The following is a 25,693-nucleotide window of genomic DNA, read 5'->3' on the forward strand; positions in this document are numbered from 1 at the left end:
TTGGGGCCCTGGAGTGCGTCCAGAGAAGGGAACAGAGCTGGGGAAGGGGCTGGGGAACAGGGGCTCTGGCAGAGGGAGCCGGGGCTGGAGAAAAGGAGGCTGAGGAGAGACCGTCATGGCCTCAAGTTGTGCCACGGGAGGCTCAGATTGGACATCAGGGAAAATTTCTTCACCGAAAGGGTTCTCGGGCGCCAGAAGCGGTGCCTGAGGAGGTGGTTGAGTCCCCAGCCCTGGAGGCGTTTAAAAGCTGGGCAGACAAATTATTCGGGGCTGGTTTAGCAGTGGACAGGTACGGCTGGACTCGGTGACATCGAAGGTCTTTTCCAACCAAGCGATTCTACGATTCCGCGGTTCTGTGAGCCTCATCGCTCCCTGGAGCCCCGGGAGAGGCGGCGTGAGGCGGGCGCTGCTCCTTCTCCCAGGTGCCAGCCGGCAGCACGGGAGGGGACGACCTCAAGCTGCACCGGGACAGGTTTAGGCTGGATATCGGGAAGCATTCCCGCAGGGATCGGGCTGCCGGGCGCTGCTGGAGCCTCCACCCGCGTTGGGGCTCGGGAACCGGGCTCGGGGCTCTTCCCCCCCCCCCCCCACCTCCCCGCTCCCGGTAGGGATTCTCCGTCCCGCGTGACGTCACCGCGGCGCGGGCCCCGCCCCCGGCGGCCGCCATGTTGGGGGGTGCGCGCGGGGCCGCGCAGCGCGGAGCCGCCCCCGCCCGCCCGCAGCAGCGCCCGCGGCCGCCCCGGAGCCGCCCGCCCCGCGGCATGGTGCCCTGCGCCACGCTGGACGGCGAGCCCGACCCCGGCCGCAGGATGGAGCTCTACGTCAGCGCCGGAGAGGTCAGTGCGGGGGTCCCCGCGGCAGCAGCAGCCCCTGCCCCGCAGCCCCGGCCCCGCAGCCCGAGCCGCGCGCCTCCAGCCTCAGCCCCGCAGCCCCTGCCCCGCAGCCCCCCAGGTCCGGCCCCGCAGCTCCTGCCCCAGCCCCGCAGTCCCGGTCCCTGCCCCGCATCTCGAGCCCCGAAGCCCCGGCCCCGCACCCCTAGCAGCGCATTTCCAGCCTCAGCCCCGCAGACCCTGCCCCGCAGCCCCAGTCCCAGCCCCGCAGTCCCAGCCCCGCAGCCCGAGCCCCAGCCCCGCAGTCCCAGCCCCGCAGCCTGAGCCCTTGCCCCGCATCTCGAGCCCCGAAGCCCCGGCCCCGCACCCCTAGCCGCGCATCTCCAGCCTCAGCCCCTCATCTCTAGTCCCAGCCCCGCAGCCCCGGTCCCTGCCCCGCATCTCGAGCCCCGCAGCCCCAGCCCCCCAGTCCCAGCCCCTCATCTCTAGCCCCGCATCTCCAGACCCAGCCCCGCAGCCCGAGCGCTGCATCTCGAGCTCCCAAGCCCCAGCCCCGCATCCCTAGCCGCGCATCTTCAGCCCCAGCCCCTGCCTCGCGTCTCCAGCCCCGCATCTCCAGCCCCTGCCCTGCACCTCCTGCCCCGCACCCCCAGCCCCGCATCTCCCCGCCCCCAGCCGCAGGTGCGAGCCGCGGTACCGTGTGTGCGGTGGGAGAGCGAAGCGGGCTGGCCGGGAGGACGCCTGCGGGGCAGCGTTAGGGGCTGGTGTGCTGTGTGTCGCTGTCTTGACAGCGTTAATGTTACCAGTTCCCAGTCTGGAGGCTTTTCCTAAACTCTCAGTTTTGTGGCCATAGCGCCTGCGAAAAGTTGCTTTAACTTCTGAAAATGTCATTGTGCTAATCTGGAGACACATCACAGAATCGTAGAATCGTAGGATGGTTTGGGTTGGAAGGGACCTCAAAGCCCATCCAGTCCCACCCCCTGCCATGGGCAGGGACACCTCCCTCTGGATCAGGGGCTCCCAGCCCCATCCAACCTGGCCTTGAACCCCTCCAGGGATGGGGCAGCCACCCCTGCTCTGGGCAGCCTGGGCCAGGGCCTCCCCACCCTCATTGTGAACAATTTGTACCCGGTGTCTAATCTAAATCTTCTCCCTTCCAATTGCTCCAGGCCTTTGTAAAAAGCCTCTCCTCAGCTTTACAGGAGCCCCTTTCCATACTGGAAGGCCACTCTGAGGTCTTCCCAAAGCCTTCTCTTCTCCAGGCTGAACAACCCCAACTCTCTGAGCCTGTCTTCATAGCAGAGGTGCTCCAGCCCTCTGATCATCTTTGTGGGGGACATCCAGGTAGATTGTCGGTAGATGAGGTCCCTTGGCGTTTTCACAGAATAACTGCATGATAACTATCATGCCAGAACTATCTGAAAGAGCCAGCAGTGCGTGACTGAGATTGTGGTGCTTAAATGTTGTGAAGAACGAAGAACGGCTTTGCTAGTGTCTCACAGGTATCGCTTAGCTCTCTCTGTGCATCCATAAGCAAGTACCAAATGCTGCTTAAAGGAAAATAAATGGTAAAACTGGTTGTACTGTACCAATGAACATATCTCAGCAGAATGTTTGTTGAGCCTTGAGAGGAGAAGGCTTAGGGGAAACCTTATTACCATGTGCCAGTGCATAAAGGGTGTCTGCCAAGAGGATGGCGACTCCCTTTTTACAAGGAGTCACATGGAAAAGACAAAGGGTAATATGCATAAGTTGCTCCTGGGGAGATTCCGATTGGATACTAGAAGAGAGTTCTTCCCCATGAGAACTGTGAAACACTGGAATAATCTTCCCAGGGCAGTGGTGGATCCCTCTGCACTGGACATTTAAGTCTCAGCTTGACAGGGCACTGGGCCATCTCATTTAAACTGTAGATCGCCTAAAATGGTCAGACAGATGATCCTTGAGGTCCCTTCCAACCTTGTGTTCTTTGATTCTAATATAACACTTCGGTATTAAAACTTTGGCACTTTTAAATCAGAAGCGTAGGATTGCGTATCAAGTGTTGTCAGGTATGACAAATAAAAGATTACACCTGGGTGTATTAGGCACACAAAAGATGTTATCTATGTACAGCTGCTTAAAACTGGTCAGACTTGCTTTCTGTGATGCGGTAGGTTTGCCTTATCGAAAGTAAAAATGTCTGTGGCAAATTCACCTCTAGGTACAAAGTGTGCAAAGAGATGTAGGATAAAGTTTTGGGAAGACTGAAAGGGTGTCCTTTAAAGGATCTGATTGAAATGTTGTTTTCTGATGAAAGTTTATACATAGAAAGGAAAAATATAGTAATTCATGAAAGGAATAAAGCCGTGAATTTTAGTTTCTTTAATTTATTTTCTGCAGCTGTGTCTAGAGTTCCGCTTCTAAGTACTATAATTACTAAACATGCATTTCTACACCGTGGCTGCTACACTTTAGCACTTTAAAATATTCTGATGATCTAATAATACTTGACACAATCCTGTACCTTAATATTAGAGAAATCCTAATTATGTTAGTGAAGCTATGGGAAGGGATTAAAAAGTCAGCAGAAGTATTAAGGCTTATTTGTTAATCTTATGATTTGTAAAAATAGTGTGCTGGAGCTAAGGTATGAAGCTGATTGAAGGCCTGAGAGTTTTCTTGGCCCTGATGATCTGTTCTTTAAGAATATTGTGATACATCAGTGTTAAAATAATCAAACTTGGAGTATTACAGCTGAAAGGGGAATATTTGTGGTTATTATGCATCTCTGAGGATTTTTTGGCCTGGACAAAACCCCCTCCAGTGAGGCTGGTGCTGCTTTCAGTGTCGTGTACATTTTGCTGTAAATTTTATATTGGCGTTAGCGAGAGGTTGGAGAACCAGCCCCAGCCTAGCAGAGGGCAGGCAGGGAGTTCTGCTGACGGTGGTGATGTTGGACTTGTCTTCAAGCACTCGACTGGGCTTGGGCTGATAGTGAGACGTGAGCTTGGCAACGTGCTGCTGTGGGAGCCTGGTTCTGAAAGCTGCGCTCATCGAGCTGACAGAGCAGAGGGTGGTGGATGTCCAACTGAAACAGCTCCGTGTTCGTGGCACCTGAAGGCAACTGTTTGCGACATTCTATAACTTGTATTTTCCTCAAGCCTGTACATGAACTACTTACTTAACAGGGTCTGTGTAGAACCATTTTGGTTGGGCTCTGATTAAAATGAGCCGTCGAGTTTGTTACATGCGTGTTATATTTGGCTAGCAGCATTTGAGACTTCACTTACTCGGTTTCTTCAAGTTGTGTATGAAGTTTCCAGATTACATTAACAAATACTTGTTATTGTCATAACACTTTATTTAATGCATCTTAAGGATGTGTTGAAGTTCTACGTTCACATCGTTTGGGCATGTACCAAAGGTTTTTTAATGTTGAAATGAGTTTTGGTTTGGATTCTTTAATTAAATTTTCTAGAATTAATTATAGCCTGTAGTACTTACTGCAGCCTTATGCTGGCGATCCAATAGATCTCGGTGACCTTGGAGTGACGGGGGAGCACAGGCGACAGGATTACTGTGAAATCATCCTGTGTGTTGAAGACTTAACTTGCTTACCAGTGCTCTCGTCCATCAGTTGTAGCATAGGAGGAAAGATGAGAGACACCTTTCTCTCTGAGGAATCTGCTTGTTGACGAAATTGAGGATTACGTTACTAGAAATAGCTGTTTCCAGTGAAGCAGCCCTCGTGTTGACTTCATGGAGTCAAAACAGTTAGCAAGGGAAGAATGTGATCTGGAAGGCAGGAAACAAATTTCATGCTTCAAGACATAAAACCAACATGAACTTTTGGAAGAAATTATTTTAGGCTTTTCCACACTGGTTGCCTTTGAGGTGCTGAGGGTTATGTTGTGCACCATACACTGCTCAGTTCCTGTCCTTATGCTCCTGTCACGGCACTGCTTGCGAAGCAGCTTTGTGACTGGGAATTCCCTACGAATAGGAAGGAACGGTCGGGGTACTTGCAGTTTAAGCTTCAAATACTGAGTGAACTTCATTCCTCGTAAATATAGGATTAGTAAGTATTTTCCTGGAAATAAAAGTAGGTATGAGGGTGGTGATTATTTTGAACCGTTGTAGATTATTAATGATTGCAGTCTACAAAGAAAAATTAAATGTTAATTTTATTGACCAAGCTGAATGAAATGCAAAAAGACTTGGAATTGGGCAGAATACATTAATTTTGGAATTTTCTGCTATTTCCACAGAGGTAGCCTCGCATTTAAGAGGAAAAGTATAATGCAGTTAAATGTACACTGTTTGCAATAAGCGAATACTGTAAATTGCATAAATGCAATCTCATACTCCAGTTTTGAAATAAACGCTTCAGGAGCCAGTAACATAATTGGCTGACAGTGATGAGGAAGACAGGGCTGAAACAACAGTGACTGGAAAGTAAAGTCAAGTGTGCTGCTGGAAGACGAGGCTGCGCTGAAGGTTGCCTTCCAGAAGGTGTGTTCATGAGTTGAGCTTTGCTGCTTGTGTTCATGATCTGTTGCCCATGCCAGTTCAATAAATGCATCTTTGATTTTGGCCAGTGTTTTCAGTCCATCCTCTTCAGTGTGTTCTGAGCCTGCTCCGTCAAAGGCCGCTGAATTTTGTCAGTGTTGGGAGTTGCATAACTCCTTTGTGAGTAATTACTGGCAGTGACGTGGATGACTCAGCTACCTAGTTTTGTGCATCTCTGAAAATCTCCACAATTAGTTGGTGTTGTGCTAAGGAAAAAAGCAAATGTCGCACATAACTTGAACTAAGTGCCCTCAGGCGCTGCAACAAGGTTATAAAGAGTTAGGAGAACAAACTGCCTTTAAAAAAGTAAAAATGTAAGCACATTAATACTCTTAAATGGAAAACAATGAGTGTCTTTATGCATTGAAAAGTGCTGCAATACAGTAATAATGAATCTGTTTTGGTTTACTGATTTTGAAGATGGTTTTGGAAACCTGCTTTGGTGTTCTGACTCTCTAAAAGGAGCAGGGGATCTGTTGGAGGTAACTCACCTTGGTTCCCACAGGAGAGACTTTGCAGTAACCCTAAATCAGAAGAATGGTATCATCTGTTAACACATAATATATACAATTTGCATGTTTACATAGAAGTACTTCTTTACTACATTAAGAATAAAATTTGAAATATGTTGTTTTCGTCAAGTTTAAAGCTTACCCTTTCCCAGTAGTCTTTAATCTGCCACTAAAACCATCTCCAGAGTGGCTGCTTTACACCCTTTCATTACGGAGTTACAGTCTTGTCCCAGACAGGCGGTAGCAACAAGATTTCCAGTCCTTTACTGGTTCAGTGATCCCTGTGCTTATGGTAGGTCTGTGTCTTGTCATGAGACACACATTAACTTGCCCCTCATCTCTGATAATGGAAAGGATCAAAATGTTCTCTGAAAATTAGTAATTCCATGTTGCTGTGAGGCTCTGTCCTCCTCTGTTACTTGGCGTGTTTAAAGAGCGTGTGAGTGAGTTGCCTGGCCTCTTCCTTTTGCGAAAGGAGCCGAGGCTGGGTCAGTTTTGTTCACAGTGACTTTTAGAGATTTCTTAAGAATACTAAACCCCTCCACCACTTTGGCAGCACAGAACCCCCCCGCCCCGATTTCTCAAACCTGTCTCAGGAAATAAGACTCAGCAGGCCAATATGCTGTTAATTAAATTAATGATGCAAACTCTCTGCAGATGTAATTCAAAATAAACGAGAGACAAATGCGATCATCTTAACAGAATTTATTTCAAAGGATTTTTTTTTTTCCAAATGTTTTCAAAATAATTGGGGTTTCTGATGTAAGCTTCCACTCTTAACATTTTGAAATAAGTATTTGAAGTAATACTTCAGTGTGTGGAGAAGCAAACTGGTTTGTCTTGTGTCCATTGGGAAGAACTGAGAGGTGTAGCCGCAGTAACTTAGTGAACTGAGCTCCTTGGAGGAGGCACCGTGGAGGATGGAGAGGCTTTTGTTGATCCTTATGTAAAATTTTACCTGTCTGAAGCCAGACTAGATTCTAGGTGATAAACGGCTTTCTGTTTCTATTAATATGATTATAAAATTACAGCTCAGTGTTTTCTATGAAATGTTCAGTTCTGTTTGAATGCTTAAAAAAGATGTGTGAAAATGGGGCGGAATGAGCCAGCTTTACATCTTCTGCAGTTTTTCCTTGTAGTTGGGCATTTTTATTAACCTTTTATCTGGTTTCCCTTGTCCAAAACCTTGAGACCCACCAAACCATAACGCGCTTGCCCTGTGAACTGTTAACACGTCCTTAAGGGGGAGGAGGAGGTCAGTTGGTTTGCTAATAACTGGGATTCTTCTCTTCTGCTGTAATTATCAGAGGGAAGACGTGTGCAATAGTAGTTAAGCTCTTTACCAGCCCACAAAACCCCTCTGGATGTTCTCCCAAGGTAGCAGGGTAGTTGTGGCTATGCAAGGGATCCATTGCAGCTATATAAGTCAGAAGGCAGACTGCACTGTGTTCCCGTAGCAGCAATTTGGTGTTGGAGGATTGGGTCTCTCAGCCTGCACCGCTGGAAAAGTAAGTGACTTACCTGCCAGGTAGTCTGACCTTAACTTTGACCTCATCTGTCTATAAGTAGTGGTTTTGGTTGTTTTTATATACTTTCTCCGACTGTACAATTTTTTATTCGGAAAGCGTTGACACTGTTTGCCTGAACATCTGAACTTAGTTTGTGTCTTAATGAAAGTTAATTTTTAAAACGTTCAGTTAATTGTAGGAGTTCAGCAGTGCTGAACAGCAAAATGATTCAAGGATGAAACAATCTTCTTCAGAATAATGGTACTTGCTTCCTTACAACCTGTTCTTGTAGAGATAGGTGCTTTCTAATTCTTAATAATAAATTAAATTTGTGCATTCAGAGATATTTACGAAGTAGTGACTCAAAGGTTAAAATAGTTCTGGTTTATATATGTTTGTGCATACATATTAATGGTTAAATTACTAAATGGGGGTCCAGTTGGCTGTAGAAGCAGAATTTTATGTTTGGTTTCCATAAAGGTGGGAAATGAGAATTGATTGTAATTTTTTCCCCCTAATGTCAGAGACAGTGGTTACTAATAATTACTGAAACTGGGCCAATATCAGTAACTGTAGAACAGTAGGGGTTTGGTTTTTTTCATTGTTTTTTTTTGGTTTTTGTTTTTTTTTAACTGAGTAACTAGCAAACTACAAGTCCTTTGAAAATGCCAGATTTTGAGTTGCAGTCCCACAGGCTTGTTGGTGTGTGGTGTTTTGCTTTGTTTTTTATAATGGATAGTGACCAGCATTCCCAAACAAATAAGATAGAAGTGTAGTTGTGTATATCAGGCAGTGAAAGTAGATTTGTGCACTTGAACATAACATTCTTTGGACTAAAAATTGGCAGACATCCCAGTCTCTGTAGTTATAGAGAGACTGGACAGGAAAAAAATAAAACAAACATGAGCAACAACGAAGAGGGAAAGTGTACGATAGGAAGTTGTTAATTAAGCTGACATTTGATTACCTGCCATAAAACCCCAATAGCTTACTCCATTCGATTTGCTGGAGAGCTGAAGGTATTGCCTGCATGGTGTGCTCAGGAATGATGTAGTGGCAGTAACGTGCTGGTTTTTGGTTCAGAACCCCGTTCCAGCAGTGAGAGCTTTCTGTGTCTGATGGCCTGGATAAGCTACTCTTTTCAGTGCATCTGCAGTTCTGGCTGGTGGTATTGGTTCCAGAGCTTCAGTTAAAGTGAAAACACTAGGAAAACATTGACTGCGTTTAAAGAAAGGAGAAATACAAACTAATTTCACTTCAAGTTAAAGTCCATGAGTAAGGAAATGTATTTCTGATCACCTGGAGTGGAAACCCATTTTCCTGCTAGGTCCAAATAAGTTTTTCGAGCAACTTGGATGGACCTCACGTTAATTCACGCTTGGATGTGATCTAGTGAAATGATGAAAAGAAATCACATGGCAGTGAATCGTCTGAAATGAGGCTGGAGTTATATCTGTTCTGAACTTTGGCATTATTCCTTGCATATCCAATTAATTCATGCGACAACAAGTACAGTGGGTGCCCCGTCCCTCTCAGTATCTAATTTGGAAAAAAAATGGTTATGCAAAAAAGAAATAATTTATGTAGCAAGTTAGGCAGTGGCATTGGTGTCTGTAACGTATGCGAGGTTTCTGAATTTAGGGTAGCAGGTTGGTGATACTTGGCCTTCAGAAATGAGCGTTGCAGCACGTGATGCGTGTGAGCAAGGAGCGTGTACTGAGTGTTGGGTTAAACCCGCTGTTTGTAGTTCATGTGCAGAGAGTGTGTGTAAACGGTAGCTAAAATAAATAGGAACTTAGAGAGAAGTGAAAGTCACCAAAGCCTCACGTGACTTCTGCTGTTGGTTTTATTTTTGATGAGGTCAGAGTCTAAAAGTAAGTGGCAGTGTCTTGATACAAAACCTGGAAATCTAATTTTATCAAAATCTCTAGTTTAGGACTTGGCTTTTCAGCTGTACCTGAAATCAAAAGTCCTGAAAGCAGCAGTGGACGTGGTTGTGGGTTTGATCAGGTGCTGCGGTTGTGCTGGTATAAACCTGTCCCTCAGCCCGACCTGTTGGTCCAGTTTCCTGGTTTGTTTTTAAACAGAGGCATGGTCTGTGTGGTGTTTCAGGATTCTTTGTGAGTCTATGTTTTACCAGTTCTCGTACCAACAATTGTATGGTATTTCAGTATCTCTGGCATGTATTTTAGGTAAATTCAGAGATACAGGTAAAAAATGTCTTTACGCAATGCGAGAACTTAATTGCTTCAGCTTCTGTTTCCAGAAAGTCTGAGTTTGTTATTTATATTTCATATTTTGTTGTGTGAGATTTGTGCCACACGAAGGCAATGATGCTGAACAATTAACATATAAATAAATCAGCTGTTATCACTAGCAAAATCCATAATTGGGTTCACCCATTTTGTCAGGTATTTCCAGTTTTTAATTAATGCTTTGCATGTCGAAATAGAGCGTGTCCTTTGTGTTTCTGTTTCATTTGGGTCTTTTAAGTTTCAGTTGTTAAGCAGCATTGTTTGTTACCTAACGAGAGATTAAATAACTTTTAAACTCTATTTTTTTAGAGTTGCGACTGTGGGCACAGGAGCCTTTGGCTGTTGTCGAAGTGGGGGTAGGCAGCTGCTAGCCAGTATCATGATCTTCAGTTTAAGAGCAAATCATTTATTTGCTTCTGTCCAGATGCACATTATATTTTTTTTGCTCCTATAAGTTGTTTCATTTGAAATTAATCCAGAAATATTGTGATATACAGATCTATGGTTTCTAAAGTACTTTGTTAGAAGTTGAGTCTTCCATTTGCTGGATATTTAAATAACTTTTGATGCAAGTAAATTTTTAGAGGAATCCTTTTTTTTTAAGGAAGTAGGTAAATTTTTTTGCATAAGAATTCTGTGCTATGTGTTTTCCATTCTGTCTGGTCTTGCACTTCTCCCCCATGCCCCCAAAAGACTTCAAATCGTTTTTGAACATTTTCTCCCTAAACTGCAAATTAAGTTTCAGCAGCAGATTTTAGATTTGGAAAAGCAATTGCAACATAAATTTTGTGCATAACAGAAGAATTTTACATTAGTGTCATCTTGTACGGATGGTGCCGGTAGCTTTTAAAGAAGGAGTTTTAAATTAATTCCAATTAAATAACCATGGAATGGCATTTATGAAGGGATATGCTAAATGATACATAAGGGAGATGCTAAATATAACTGCTAAGTAGTAGTGTTTGTTTGAAATTGAAGTTTAAATTAGAGCAGCAAGAACACCAGTTTCCATTTCTGTGCTCTGAAATGTAAATCAATCAAATTATCATCTCTGCTTATTTGAAATTGTTAGGTCTTAATGTTGGGTGTTTTTTCTCTTTCCTTTCTGTGTTCCCCTTCCTCGTCCTCTCCAGCTAAATGGCCTTAAAATGGCAGATGAGCCCATGGAAGAAGGTGAACCATATTCCTACCACGTAAGTGCACATGATAATGCTCAGTTTAGATGCTCATTAGTATGACTTCCTTCTGAAGAAGAACCGATGCGTTGCCTGCTCTTTAAGTTTTGAACCCATCATTTTATTTGACCAGTCTGAAGAGGCTCTAAGTCTCAGAGGGGAAAATTAGTACCTGGGGAGGGGCGGTGCCTGGTCTGGGAAGGTTTGCCGTGTGAGGCAGTGCTTTATGGAAAACAGATTCTGTGTGCTGGAGAGAGCATTTATGGATCCTCCAACCTCAGAAAATGCTCAGTCCAAACTGGAACCGTTCATAGAGTGCTTAATGTTGCTCCTACTACACTGTCATCTGTTCTTCCGTTGTAGTAGAAAGAAGTAGTTGATATATATATGTTCATCTGGAAGAAACTTAACTTCTGCTGTTTTAGAACAGAATTACTTGATACACCAGCGTCTTAAATACTCGGGCTACGACAGACTTACACGTAGAAATATCCCAGATGAACCCTGTTGAGCATGGTTCTGTCCCATGCCTTGGTGATATGCCTGCTTAGGAGATGCTGAGGATCAGTGTTCTGTATGCTGGCTAAACCTTGGACTAAACTTCAGGTGAATCCTGCACATGGTGAAACGCCTGACTTGGCTTGGAAAAATTGCCCGTCATTTTTCAACACACATATCCATGTATTTTTGACCAGGATCATGGAAGACGGTATCAAGTAGATCTTGCTGCCAGCTGTAGCCACTGCTTTGTATTGTAATGATAACTTTTTAAGTAAGTGGTTTGCCAAATAAACTCAGTGTTTATGACTCAGTGTCATCGTACAGGTAGCAAAGAAAGATGAGCAGTGGGTTGTCTCGATCTTTCACTGTACTTAAACTAGACGGATGTTGCAGAGCTTGTTTGTTAGGTCCTTGGAGCTATGTACCAGTCAAGCTGTAACGAAGTGAGATGGCACAAAGCCATAATGATTGCGTCAGTTCTTTCAGGGCTTTTGATACTGTTGAAGGTGCTGGAAAGAGTTCCCTCTTGTGCAAGGCAGCTCAGTGAGACCTGGTACCTGAGCCCTGAGACAGACTTGCCGCTCAGGCAGCAGAGCACAAAGATAACCAAATTTGCAGTTCACGAAGGCCAAATGAGAAATGAAAATGATGCTGCCTTAAATATATATCTATATATCTATGTCTAACTGTTCGGCTCTTTACCTGCTCATTTCTTGTTGATGATGCAGGGGACTTTTTATATTTTAGTCATGCCAATTTTTAGTACTTTAATGAAACTTGAGTGGGTGAAATTATAGAGACATCTTTTGTGAAAGTAAAACACTTCATAAAAAATAACTCATTTCATACTTCTCAAGTTGTTCTTTATTTGCACGGCAAATATTTCTCTCCTTGGTTCACATTTAGAAATACTCTGTCAGTCTCCGCAGCAACCGCGTGTGATGTCACTGGCTAATGAATCAAGGTGGGTGATAAACAGAAGAGCAGGTGAACTCCTGAAGATCTTTTCTCATGCAGAGCTTCACAGTGTTAAAGAATGCCAGTTAGGATGGTGAAGTAAAAAGGCTTCTAAATAGAGTATTTACATATTTGGTAGAAGGAACTGGCCATTGAGAGGTGCTGCTCCCTTTCTACGTGTGAGCTGGGGTTGCTGTTGCAGGCCTTAGCACTAATTTTGTAGTTTCATGGGTGTTTATTTTGACACCTTGCTTGTTTTGGCTCACAGAAGCTTCTCTAATACCATAAAAGCTGCAGCACATCATGTGATTTGTTTTCATCATAAATGTTTGCCTTTTCACAATTGCATCTGCTCTGCCTTGCTTTGATAAAGATGAGAGTAACAGGAAAAAGTCAACAGAACACTAAGCCTTTAACCTACCTCAGAATTAGCCATGGCTTTCTGAAGATCTCCACACAAGATTTTCTTTCCATGAGATCTGCACACCAGAGCTGCATTTCTTCTGTTAGATGCAAGAATGTGCTGAGTTCTTAAGATGACTCATATCTTGCATGCATCGTTTGGAGAGCATAAATTCCTTTAGCTGCAACTGGATGACCACTTATTATTTGCTGCTGTGAAAAGCAATAATTACCTAAAATGATGAAATTCAATTTAGCTTTCATTAAGACTATTTCAGGAAAGAGAAAGATGAGAGGAAAATCACTGGGAAAATTAAAGACTGCTAAAGCAGAGATGAAGCACAGAAGGGTTGTGTATTTCATGTTAGAAAATCCATCTTTGCTGTAGTTCTGATATTTGTGACAAAAGAAAACGAGTGTTCTTTGAGAATTCCACTTCAGTTTAGAAACTTAGATGCATTTATTTAAGACAGGTTGGATGGGAAAGCTCTTCACTTGAACTGCTTTCTTTAATGTCTTATTAGACTTGTTAAGTATTAAGAAAAAAAAGCAAGAAAAGAGCAGCATTTACCTGCACTTCTAACGAGAGTTGCTTAATTCAGGCCTGTTCATTGTTGTATTTTGTTTGCTTTGAAATAATAGGATGAAGGAAGCGTGAAAGAAATTCCTATTACACACCACGTGAAAGAAGGATGTGAGAAAGCAGATCCAGCACAGTTTGAGCTACTCAAGGTCCTTGGACAGGGATCATTTGGAAAGGTAAGGTGGTGAACTTTGTTTTCATCTGATGTCCACTTTGGACCAGCTTTCTTATTAATGTTTTACCTCCCTTATTTTTATGATACTACAAGGTCAGGTATAAAACTAACAAATCCAAGTACAGCTAGATAGGCTTGTGGAAATGACTCTGTTTTGGAGAAAATTGCCAGTCCAGTTTGACAGTTGGTTGATGTGGAGGGTGTTTTTGTTTTGTTTTTTACTGCGATGGCCTTTCTGACTTGGCATGGGAGGGGTCAGCTTGAGTACATTTATGGATAAGACAGTGCCATAGCAGAGTCGCTGGGAATCTTTGGAAAGTCATTGATAAATTCCATCTTTTTCCAGTCTTGCTCAGGTGCTGAGGGAGCACTGTTTATAGCAGGACACCAAATCATGTTGGAGACAGAGGTGTGACAGCCTCAGTCTCCAGGCAGAAGGGTGAGTCAGTTGCAAATTTGAGGAGGTCAGCTGTGGAAAGTTTTGTTTTGCTTTGATTGGAGAGAGACACGTTTTGTGCTTCAGCTGGACTGGCATCTGCAGCTTCACGGGAACAGTGACACCAGCAGCAAGAGTTTCCCATCTGGGTTATGGAGTTGGGATGGTTTTGATGTAACAGCTCTGGTGTTGACAAGTTCTCATGGCTGTTTGAAATACAATCATGGTACTTTCAACTGTCTCAAGACTGTATCACAGCATCCCGTGAGGAATCGGAATGAACAGTGTCTCTGCTCCATGTAGGTTGTTTCACATCTTCTGTAGGTTAGGAGGCACCAGAGTTACAGTAAACATCGACAGACACAGAGGAGACAGTGATTTGTCTTTTAATAACAGTACTTGACATGCTGTGAATGTGTAACTTCTTCCAATATATGAAAGCTGTATTCATGTAGGTGGAGAGGAATGATTGGGGTGATTTGGAACTTAAACCAAGGTAACAATAAAGTAGATAAACTGGGAAGTGTATTTTGGGTTTTTTTTTGTTTTGCTGTATGTGTCAGGTGATCTACAGCTGAAAGACATGAATTGAGCAGTTATTCAGATTGGTTCCAGAAGAAATATGGCAGCCATTTTGCTAAAATAACTTATTTTTGTATTGTGTTACTTCGTGTCATGTTGCAGAAATGACATTAAAAATCAAATGTCTCAGTCACTAGTTTGAAACACATTAATTGAAATATTAATCCTAGGGAATAAGAAGCTAATTTATTTTTTTAAAGGCAGATCTCAAGCTAGATCTTTTGCTGCACATAAACAGTCATCTTTACACGTTTCCGTTTTCCTGTTCTGTTAGCAGTTAGGAAGGTATTCTGTGAATAAGTGATAGTTTAGAAAATAGACTTCTTTTTCAAAGTATTTCTTAAAGTTTTCCAGCTTAAGAACCATTTCTTCACCTGGTAAGGTTGGCTGCCAGTTCCCTCATCCACTTCCCATCTTCAGAGCCTAAAAGGCTCCTTACATTTATTACTTCTCACTTAAGATATCTTTAAGCTATCTTAGTATTCGGCACGTCTGGTACAGATATCTTAGCCTTGACTCGGATCTTACTTTACAGAGTTCAGATTTTTGTAAGGAACACTCAGGCTCAGAGTCCCACCAGTTTGGCAAGACCTCTAGAGCCTTCAAAACCTGGCAGTGCTTTGTCAGGGACCAGCTGTAGGAGACAGTAACTCTTGCACAGCTGAACAGAACTCTTCTCATTTCCTATTTGTTGCTTTCTCTTGAAAAGAGAAAACAAACAGTGAAGATCAGTGGCTGTAGCCTTCGTAGTGTTTGTTCTCTCTCTGCAGTTCATGCTTCCCAGGATCTGCCTTTGGGTTTAGCAGGCACACGGTTTGTTTGCTCTTGCAAGGGACAGTGCTACAGCCCATTATGTAGCTGTATTTTTTGACGTCTGTGCAGGGTTTAACACAGAAATGAAGAGTTAAACATCGTGTCTGTTACTGAATTTCTCCCTTTAGCCTTTGATAGGGTTTCAGCCCCTGGCCTACTCAAGATAATTTGATTCACTAACATGAATCACCTTGTACAGCGTTTGTCCATCTTGGTTTAGCTTTGTAATTGAAAAACTGACCATTGCATCTCCTCAAGGTGTGGTGTTATGGAGACCTTGTCTGCAAATTAAATGGATTGTGCTTGAGTAGTTTCCACAGCAGCAGCTATTTTTGTCCTTATTAGGTAGAATTTCTAGCCTGTATTCCTTATGTTATCACAAGCTCCTAGCTATTAAGCTCTAAACTATTTGTATATGCTTATTAAAGCTTTACTTTTACAATTCTGAGTGAGTTAATCTGCAGATGTTTTCTGATCTGCTGAATTTTAAATTACTCCTATTACTGTTTGAGCATCAACACTGTGTAATAAGAGAGCAGAGTTGTCGGTCAGTTATTGAGCAAAACTTGAACAAAACAACAATCTGATAATCATGGAATATGATGACATTTGTCATCTAACTGGAGCTTAAAGTAAAATCAGCCTCTCTCCCAACCCTGTATAATTTAGTCAATGAGATTGTATGAATTTCTGATCCTAGAATGGACAATTTGGCAAGTGTATTTGATTATTTTTAAAAAACACTTTCAAAAAATTTGATAATTTATATCAAAGTATATATGAAAATAAATCTAGTGTTAATGACGATCTGAATAAGGCAAGATCAGAGAGGCAATTTCAGGTATCTCTTGTCATTCCCTTATGACTTGCACATTTTTTGCTATACAAACGTTCCTCATAACTAATAATTGCTATTGTAAGTACAACAACTGGGAAACAGAAGCATGTACTAAACAGTTCTGTGAACTGGAAAACCTGGTAGCTAAAGTATTAGCCAGAAAAGGTGCAAGTATTTGCACTGCATTGTTCTAAATAATATTCTGCTTTTCTTAGTGTCAAGTTATACCAGCTATCTGTGAAACTCTTCTGGAAAGAAGAGAGTAGAAAAACCTGTTGGAGCTGCTCTTGCAGAGGGATAGGGTGCTTTGATCTTAAATGGTGAGGTTTCCTTGCTTTCGTCTTGCCACTTTCACAGAATTCATTAATTAATACGGCCTGTTACATACAGAATCATAGACTCGCTAGGTTGAAAAGACCTTTGAGATCATTGAGTCCAACTGTACCAAGACTTGGTTCTTAAACTTCAAAAATTTCTTAGGAGGTGGCAGACCAGGCAGAATTCTCCAAGAAAGTAAACAAACACTTTTGTAGAAGTACTTATTTGCCAGTACTTATTTAAATGACTTGCTATAGGAAAGAATGTGTAGGTTGTGACCAGTCTGAATACTTCAGAGAGCCTGGTGATGTGTGTGTCTCTACTCTGACTGAGGGAGTGCAAGTTTCCCTTCCTTTAAACATGTGTACTTAGGAGAGAACGCTAAAAGCTGTCTGGAATTAATTGGAGGTTTTCGGATTCTTTGTGATAGTTTCTTAGTCCATTACTAAACCTGCCTGTGCAAAGAGACTTACTGTGAATGTTTGGCCTCTTTTCATTCCTCAGAGTTTTTCAGGAATGGGATGGGACTAGGGATGTGCTATCTCCTTGTCTGTATTAACAGAGGTAAAATAAATACATAGTAATGGGTTTTAGTCCGGTTTACATAGAGTATTTTTAGCAGTAATTTGAAGTGCTGTTTATATTACCAGGTCTTCCTTGTCCGAAAGATAATTGGTCCTGATGCTGGGCAACTTTATGCAATGAAAGTATTGAAAAAAGCTTCTTTGAAAGGTACGTGTCTCTCTGGAAATGGAACCTCAGATAATGGTTGTCAGTGCAACTGTATCTCTTAAATGAGTCCTGCACATAGTTCTCTATAAAAGAATTTTGTAAATCTTAGGTAATTTTCAGTGACTTCATAATGCTTCTCTGACAGGAGCTTTTTTCTAGAATAACTTGTAAGTTCATGTTTAGGAATTACTTTAACTCTGACCAGATAACTTCAATTATGTGGTAAAAAGTACTCCTTCAGAGTTTAAGATTGCATTATTTAATTCTGTTTAGTCTTTTCATTATATTAAAATTCATTTCAAAAACAATTTTCCTGTTGTCCTTGGTTAAGTTGGAATTAGACTGTGGTCAAAATCATTAAGTCATTCCCTCCTGTTATAGGTGCCGTGGCAAGCTAACTTGCTGCTTTGGCTTTCAGGAGACAATTTAGTGGATGCAGCTCCACTGTATGTAACTAGGGACTGTACTAGTCCAAGACGAAAAAGTAATCTTAAGAGACAGAAAATAGATAGAGTGCAGATAGTTAATTCAGAGGTTAATTAATTAACTACCAGGAAATGTAGATGTGAGCTTTTTTTCTTAATATGGCTTAGCACTAAATATTGGGCTGTGTTGGAAAACAAGACCAAAAGTAAACTGGGGCAAGTAAGAAACAAAGTAGAGTTTTGCTGTCTGAAAACCTGTGTTTTGTGGGAGACTTAAAAACAGATAAGGTAACAAGAAGTATTTCTTCAGGCAGCAAGACTTTCTACATGGTAATTTTGGTTCCATTTGTATTATACATTTGTTTCATAGAAGTCTTTTTTTTTTCTCCCCTCAGTTCGGGATAGAGTTCGCACAAAAATGGAGAGAGATATATTAGTAGAAGTAAATCATCCATTTATCGTCAAACTGCACTATGGTTGGTATTATGTTTTTGCTACCGTTTCTTTCATTACTTGAAGACATAGCTGATCTTGCTCTTTCTTAGTTTTGTAGTGTATGTTTTAGTGCCTGAATTAGGTTCTAGCAACTTGAACTGACAGGACTAAAAAAGGAATGTAAATACACATGTATATAGAAGTTACAGGTTAAGTCCTTTTGAAGTTAAAGATTTGGAAAGTTCTTACAAGTTCTGCAGAATTTTTTGTACTTTTCATTGAATAAAACCAAAGCACAGTAATTCATGCTCTTGGTGTTTCCCTGTTTGACAGAGGAGAAATAAAAGAGCAGTATTTTAATGATGCTTTATGACTAAGATAGTCTTTGGGGAAGAAGCAAGTAGTCATTCAATAGATTACCTCATGTATTGCTGAATTGCTTCAGTTCCATAACAAAATGGAATTTGCTGAATTATTTCAGTTCCATAACAAAAGTATTGTCTTCCACTGAAAGTTCCAAGTTGTAAAAGCTTTCAGGTCTGTTTTGTAGATCATCTTTGTCACACAACTATTGTTGTTGGTTTTTTTTTTTTAAGCCTTTCAGACTGAAGGGAAGCTATATTTAATACTGGATTTTCTCAGGGGAGGAGATGTATTCACACGATTATCCAAAGAGGTAAGCACCTAATATTTTATTTCCATTCAGTGTTAGATGGAGCTTTTTTGTGTCAGTGAAGGGTTATCTTCTGTGGCTGTTTCACACGTGTTTCTTGTCATAGTCAAGTTTTTGATAGCTTAGTTAGGCTTTCCTTATGTGTTCTCGAATAAATTCTACACTCTTAGGAAACATGTGTGTGTATTGATGAGTAGCCTAAGTTTTCATTTGATATCTGCAAAGTACAGTTCTTTTGTCTAAAAATGTTCTGTTGCTTGGAAACCTAACTGAAGTAAATTAAGATTTAGCAATAAAAGAAGAGGATGTATAGTTCTCATGCTCATAGTCAGTGTAGGTGCTCCTGGAAGCCCGCATCTCTAACAGATTTCTGCTGCATTGTAAAATTTCATAGTGCTGCCAGACAAATCCCAGTGCTTAATCTCACAACGTGTGAACAGGGAGCGTTTTTGAGACCACTTCCCTTCATCAAACATTGACACGCCACTGGAACTTCAATTTTTCATTTTTATTTTTGTTTGCTGGAGAGAGACCCTCAGAGAAGGGCACTATGATGCAGCCTGGTGTTTTTTTCTGGGTTAAAATTTGTCATCAAATATTTATTATATGTTACCTTAAGTGTTATGAATATGTTTATAAGGCTTTTCTTTTCTTCCTGTAAGCCTTTCATAAAGATCTAAATTGTTAATGGCAGCTTCTCAACAGCTTCACAGTAAGAGAGCTTTTCAGTGTTTTCCCCAGTGTAAATACATTTATATTGGTAATGCATAGGAAAAGCCACTTTCTTAAATGGGAAACCTGGGTATGTGATTTTTTGTGACATGGGGGTGGTTTTATCCCCAGTATGTAAGACCTTGAAATAGGGGTGTTTTTTTCCTGTATATTTTTTGTAAAAATAAAACAGGCAAAAGAGAGAAGAATTTAAGGGGTTTTTATTTTTCCTTTTTTATAAATAGCTGACCTTAGTAAAACTGTGATTGTGTCTAAGAATCGAGCTCAAAATTAAAGAAACCGACCGACTTGTTAAGTGTTATTGGGACAGCAGGTAGAAAGAGGTCAATCTCTGCTTTGGTATAGGATGTCTAATTATAGAGGAAATTCTGGTATAGCAGGAAGAACTGTTCTTTTCCACTAACGCAGCTGGGATTGCCGAGTATGCAGCATTCTTAAATAAGGGATGCAAGTCTATCCATAATAATAATAGCTAGGTGGTTGAAAGAGGTATGTATTCCCTTTGGGAATAAAGAACTAATAATTGTCAAGTTTTCTTACTGTTAAGTCTCTACTTGTATTTTGGAAGACTTCAGTTAACTTCTATGATGACTTCTAAACGCCTACTGTGTGTATAGATAAGAAAAATAAAATCGGGTCTTATTTTCTGTTGGGAAGACAAGGTATTTTCAAAAGTACATGGTAAATGAAAGACAGTGGACAATACACAGGAGGGTAAATTCCCCATGGCGTTTTGTGCTTTCCACACAAGGATTATTTTAAATTAATTAGGTTTAGTATGAGGTTATTAAAACACTTCAGTTAGCCTTTAAATTCTAATGTGAATATGAGAGTCTCAGCTGTGGAAGTGAAATGAGTGAAGTTTTCATTGGTAACATTTAATGAAGTTGCCTTGCATCATGTTTAATTTGACACAGAAAGCAGTTTTAAATGAAATTATTATTGGGAATTTATAATTTAGCATCATTACATTCTGAGGTTTGTGTTTTGGCTACTCCAAGGAGTAGTGATATCCAAGGTTTCCCCTTGCTCTTCTGTGTATGTATACGAAAAACAGTATCAACGTTGCTCTGTTAACTATCAAGGTGAAATTTTATGTAGTGTGACAGCTTTATTGTTCACGCAATGCTGATACCTATCATTATGGAAGTTAGGAGTATTTCTGTGGCCAGTAGAAAAGGTTACATATGTGATCAAAGGCCAGATCCATGTTCTACTGAATCAGTAAGCCCAGTTGCCTGAATTTAAGTCTGCTTAGCCAGCCACCGTTGAGATGGCTGTTTCCTTGTTCCTGGTGTCTTCAGCAAGTAAGGGAATCATGCACTTACACCGCAGATTCAGTTCCAGTCATGTAAAGATTACCAGCCTCTCCAGTAACTTGTTAAAACATGACAAGGGCAAGGCAGGTACAATTCTTGTATATGAAATTAGAAACTATTCAGACTGAGTGTTTGGGGTAGAAACATGCCTCTCCAGTGCTCTATATGCAACATCAGTCAGTGTTTGTTTCTCACTAGGGTTCTTCATGCTTCTTCTCAGAAGAGCAGAGAGTAGGTTCTTCAACTCCTACTGCAGATTTTCACATTTTATTTTCACCGAAGTGTTTTATTTTGCATTCTTTTTTTTCTAAATTATACCTACTTTTTCCCTAAATATTTGAAATGTGAATTCACACAGACGGTCACCTGGTACAGCAATCATATCCCAAATTTTATGATGCAGTCAAAAACAATCTGTATAGGGTTGTGGCAACAGGAGCACTGGTGGTCAGTAACACCAAATGTCACAATTAAATTTATTATCTTAAAAGTTAGCTAATGCTCTGCAGCAAGTGCTAAGTTGTTTAAGTATTGCAGGTGGTTCTTTTGTGTGTGTGATGATTGGCCTGTATTAGTGTATAATTTCTGCTAGGTTAATTAATGAATTATGAGTTCATAAAGTACTTTAAAGCTTATGTTGAAATTTAGGCAGACAGGACTATTTTTTAGATTGCAGTTTTAAAAACTGAAGACAAGATCAGAAGGTAAATCTATACAGTTCTTATTAGGTTATGTTTACAGAGGAAGATGTGAAATTCTACCTCGCAGAACTGGCCCTTGCTTTGGATCACCTTCACAGCTTGGGAATTGTGTACAGGGACCTGAAGCCAGAAAAGTAAAGTAAAATGTATTTTACCACTATTACGTGTATTTTGCTTGTTGCTTTTCATTTTCCACTATAGTGATGTAAAAAAAAATAAATATTTTTGTTAGACTATGTAAATGAACATAAAATGTAAATATATCAATGATTTCAATGGAATACTATAAGCTGGAGATAAAAATTTTTAACTATAGTATTTTAAATGTTGTATGTAAAAATTCCTCTTTATGTGTATTGGTGAATGTGAATTTTAATTTTCAGCATTTTGCTTGATGAAGCAGGACATATCAAGTTAACAGGTAGGTAACACTTATTAGTATAGCACTTTCTGATCATATTTCTGTATAAGCTTTTAGTTACAAGCCTAAGATGTGTAGTGATGGCTGGGGTATGTGGGAGCCACTATTTAGAAAATGTTTTCTTGGACAGACTTTATAAGAAATCTGTACCCCTGACTTGGATAGTATTTCTTTTTGTAACGTTAAATACTTGTATTGATGTATTTTAGAAAGTCAGAGGCTGTATCTGACGGTTTTGGTCATTTACTGGATCCTGATGTTCACGCAGGTTCCACTGAATTTAGTTTTCGCATTGGCAAATATTTGTATCAATCCAGTTGCAGTGTTAGCAGCAATATCATTGTAAAGTGCAGATCCTCAGTGCTGTGGTGAAAATAAAAGAAAAGTAGTGGGAAATACAAAAGCAGACATTGAATGTGGTTTTTAAAGAAGCTTTAGTTCAGGTGGTGGTGTGCTAGTAACTAAAACTATCCACTGTTCAGGTTAGAATGTGAGATTCACTGTGAAATGCTTTTTAACTGCAGATGAAGAGGTTACAGACCCAGGCTAAGAGCTGCTGACTGAGACTTTGAAAAGGGAGCAGGGGTGCTTTTGATGTAAAATGGTTTTAATGCACAAAAGACCGCTGAAATATTACTTCTCTTCTTTTACGTTTCTGGATTATCACTTTTAAATGCATCTAAAATTGCAGAACAATGTTCATGAGAAGCAATTAAAATGCATTTGTTCTAGGAAATTATGTATACAAAACACTTGACTAGTTGGAAGACGAATTACTATGAAATTCTGAAAGCTTTAAATTACATTTAAGATGGTGCTTGTGAATTATAAATTTCATTATCTGTTTTGATCTATAGATATTACTATTAGATTCCAAGAGAAGAAGAAGGTTTTAAAACTCAAAGATCTGATGGAGTAACAGTGATGGAAATCATGTTCATAAAATGTATAATTTTTAAAGTTGTGCATGATACATTTAAATCCAGTTCAATCCTAAAATCTCACTTCCTTTTGGAAGTAATAATTGATGGGATTATTGATTAGCAGTCGTTTCCCTTTTGAAAAAAGCGGCTCTTGGGAGCCTAGTCTTGAGAGCTTGGCTAATGTCAAGGACTTGTGTATTCAATAGCATTGTTCAAACAAGGAAAAAAAGTATTTAGGGAGGAAAGTGAGTGGATGTACAAAACTTCCTTACTGAACATGAGTCAGATTGCAGAACCATGTTCTCTTACATAACAAAATTATTTTTAGTCTGATTTTATTTATTCATCATTCAGTAACACTAGACTGTGCAGACTGTGTTCTCTTTGAAACTCATTTCTACTTGTATCCTATTTTTTGTATGAATAAAGCAGGGAGTAAATGGATAACATGAGAACTTTTGATTATCATAAGGCTCTAACTATGCAGTATTTCAAATATTGAGTTATTTTGAGTAGTAACATTGATGGCAAATCATCAGTTTAATATGACTTGCAGACAGGGTTTGGTGGTATGTAGTAAACAAATTGTCTGTGGTATCTCTGGATATCTGCAGTTTCTTGTTGCATGAAGAGCTGGGATAATCACATAATATTCCTGAAAACAAGCAAACAAAAGCTGTCAACACTTTGATTTTCAGATACTGTATGCAGTATTGTTTTTTCCTGAAGTTCTTTACTGGCTGTATTCTTGTAATGCTGTTGTTGTAGACTTTGGACTCAGCAAAGAATCCGTAGATCAAGAGAAGAAGGCCTATTCTTTCTGTGGTACTGTAGAATACATGGCACCTGAAGTAGTAAACAGGCGAGGGCACAACCAGAGTGCTGACTGGTGGTCCTTTGGTGTTCTCATGGTACTGTATGCTTCATTCCTTACCTTGCTTAAGGTCACAAATGCACTGCCTATGTTTAATCTGAAATGACTTCTTTAGAATAAGCTTGTCCAGGTCTCATGCTTGGGTAAGGGAAAGAGAGAATTCAGTAAGCAAATTGCTACTGAAATAGCAACTGATTTGAATAGAATTTTGTTTTTCACCTGTTTAACCCTGTCAGGAGTGCTTATCAGGCACTGTAAAAATCATGTGTGTGGTCCATTAGTAGCTCGGAACAGTTACAGGCAGTATGAAACTTCAGTTTGTGTATTTATTTTGCATGGTACTTGATAGTTAAAGGAAAAAAAACCCTGAAGATTGGGTTTGATGGGATTTTAGTTGCACTTTTGTAAGATTAAGCCTGTTGAATGGATATCAGAGTAGAGCGGTGAAATCAACCAGTAACTGCTAACACTTAGACCTTTGCCGTGATACGTTAGAACATCGGGCTGAAATATGCACATTGATTCTGACTGATTTAGGATGTTCTTGTTTTCACTGTTTTCATAGTACAGCAACATGTGAAACTAGGTTATGGAGGGGATTTTTATTACATCCATCAAAGTATGGATGTAAAATATTCCTGCATTGTCGTTGCATTACACTTGCTACTGTTGCTACCATGTAAACTGCTGATGAAAACAAATTTCTACTTTTGTGAAGTTTCTTGATTGTCTTTTAAAAGCTTGAGGCAGTTGTGTGATGTAACGACAGGGAAGAGCACAGCATTGAACGCTTTGTTTGAGCAGCTGCGGGAAGGATTGGTGATTTAGATTAATATTTGTCCTTTTCAGTTTGAAATGCTTACTGGTACGCTACCATTTCAAGGTAAAGATCGAAATGAAACTATGAATATGATACTGAAGTAAGTATATCTTCTTGCTTTTTGGAAAGTTAGAAAATGTGATTTTTTAATAACAGGCTGTTAAAACATATTTCTCCTTGTGCTTAAAGAGCATTAAGCTAGAACAGCAACAAGAGTGCTAAGCCTTCTCAAGAAGGTTTAGATCCCAGGCGGTGCCAATTGGATATCTATAGGAATTAATATCTTCAGGATGAACTTGTGTTTTCATTGTAGGTGTATAATAAAGATAAAAACAGTACAGTGAGTTAGAGCAGTAGTGTTTATCACCCACATTGTTGTCTCACTCTCTTGCTACTGTTACAGCATCCCTTATTCTGTAAGCAGTGGTTAATCAGGTGTTGCTCTGTGTATGTATATCTGGAGCGCACTGACGTGCTCCCATTTTTCATATTGAATTACCTCAGTTACATCAGAAGCTGTCTAACAGGACAGGCTGGGTAAACTGGTGATTAATAAGTGAAGCTGTTGGGTAAATATGTTCTCATCTTTATTTGTGCTTAGCTAACAAAGAATTTCCTTCAGACCACATGCGGAGCCATAGGCCGTTTGGGAGGGCAATAGTCAGGGAAGGGATGAGAGAACAGCTCTCTTCTTATCAACATACCATGGAATCATAGAATAGTTTGGGTTGGAAGGGACCTCAAAGCCCATCCAGTTCCAACTACCCTGCCATGGGCAGGGACACCTCCCGCTGGATCAGGGGCTCCAAGCCCCATCCAACCTGGCCTTGAACACCTCCAGGGATGGGACAGCCACGGCTTTCCTGGGAAACCTGGGCCAATCTCCTGTCCAATCTAAAGCCATTCCCCCTCATCCTGCCACTCCATGCCCTTACAGAAAGTGCAAGTTTATAGTGCCATTACCTGTGACAGCAGTGGATTAGGTCACTGGCTCACTTGGAGTTCTAGGTGACACCACTGTTCTGCAAGAGAGTTTCTTGCTCTAGCATAATTGACTTCATAAAATAAGCCTGGTAAAATTAGTCAACTTTTATATAATGGCTTCAGGAGCTACTTCTTGAGGTACTTCTTTCAAGAGGAGTATTAGTTGTCACTTCAGGGGCAGGGAATTTGGGATTTGATGAGTTGCTCCTGGCATTGTT

At 40.8% G+C, this 25,693-nt stretch overlaps 1 protein-coding gene and 1 long non-coding RNA gene across 4 annotated transcripts in view; one reads left to right on the forward strand and one right to left on the reverse strand.

Annotated features, from left to right (window-relative positions):
- Positions 1–739: 739 nt before the first annotated feature.
- Positions 740–25,693, forward strand: part of RPS6KA6 (ribosomal protein S6 kinase A6) — a 35,465-nt gene continuing 10,511 nt past the window's right edge. For 2 of the 3 annotated variants that reach the window (XM_069867537.1, XM_069867538.1), the window contains exons 1-10: positions 740–836; positions 10,790–10,849; positions 13,334–13,450; positions 17,087–17,168; positions 17,989–18,069; positions 18,625–18,704; positions 21,481–21,587; positions 21,837–21,874; positions 23,566–23,708; positions 24,521–24,591. In XM_069867537.1, the coding sequence (XP_069723638.1) occupies positions 762–836; positions 10,790–10,849; positions 13,334–13,450; positions 17,087–17,168; positions 17,989–18,069; positions 18,625–18,704; positions 21,481–21,587; positions 21,837–21,874; positions 23,566–23,708; positions 24,521–24,591 (854 nt within the window). In that variant the 5' untranslated portion in view covers positions 740–761. Of the gene's footprint in view, positions 837–7,377; positions 7,402–10,789; positions 10,850–13,333; positions 13,451–17,086; positions 17,169–17,988; positions 18,070–18,624; positions 18,705–21,480; positions 21,588–21,836; positions 21,875–23,565; positions 23,709–24,520; positions 24,592–25,693 lie in introns of those variants that run through there. The other variant, XM_069867539.1, reaches the window with a different exon arrangement.
- On the reverse strand, positions 4,786–6,323 carry LOC138726111 (uncharacterized). Its single transcript, XR_011338362.1, has 3 exons — positions 6,036–6,323; positions 5,873–5,905; positions 4,786–5,587 (listed from the first exon to the last, which is right to left on the reverse strand). It is a non-coding gene; the product is annotated as an uncharacterized lncRNA (long non-coding RNA).

This window comes from Phaenicophaeus curvirostris, chromosome 13, assembly GCF_032191515.1.
Source record: "Phaenicophaeus curvirostris isolate KB17595 chromosome 13, BPBGC_Pcur_1.0, whole genome shotgun sequence".
Taxonomy (NCBI): Eukaryota; Metazoa; Chordata; class Aves; order Cuculiformes; family Cuculidae; genus Phaenicophaeus; species Phaenicophaeus curvirostris.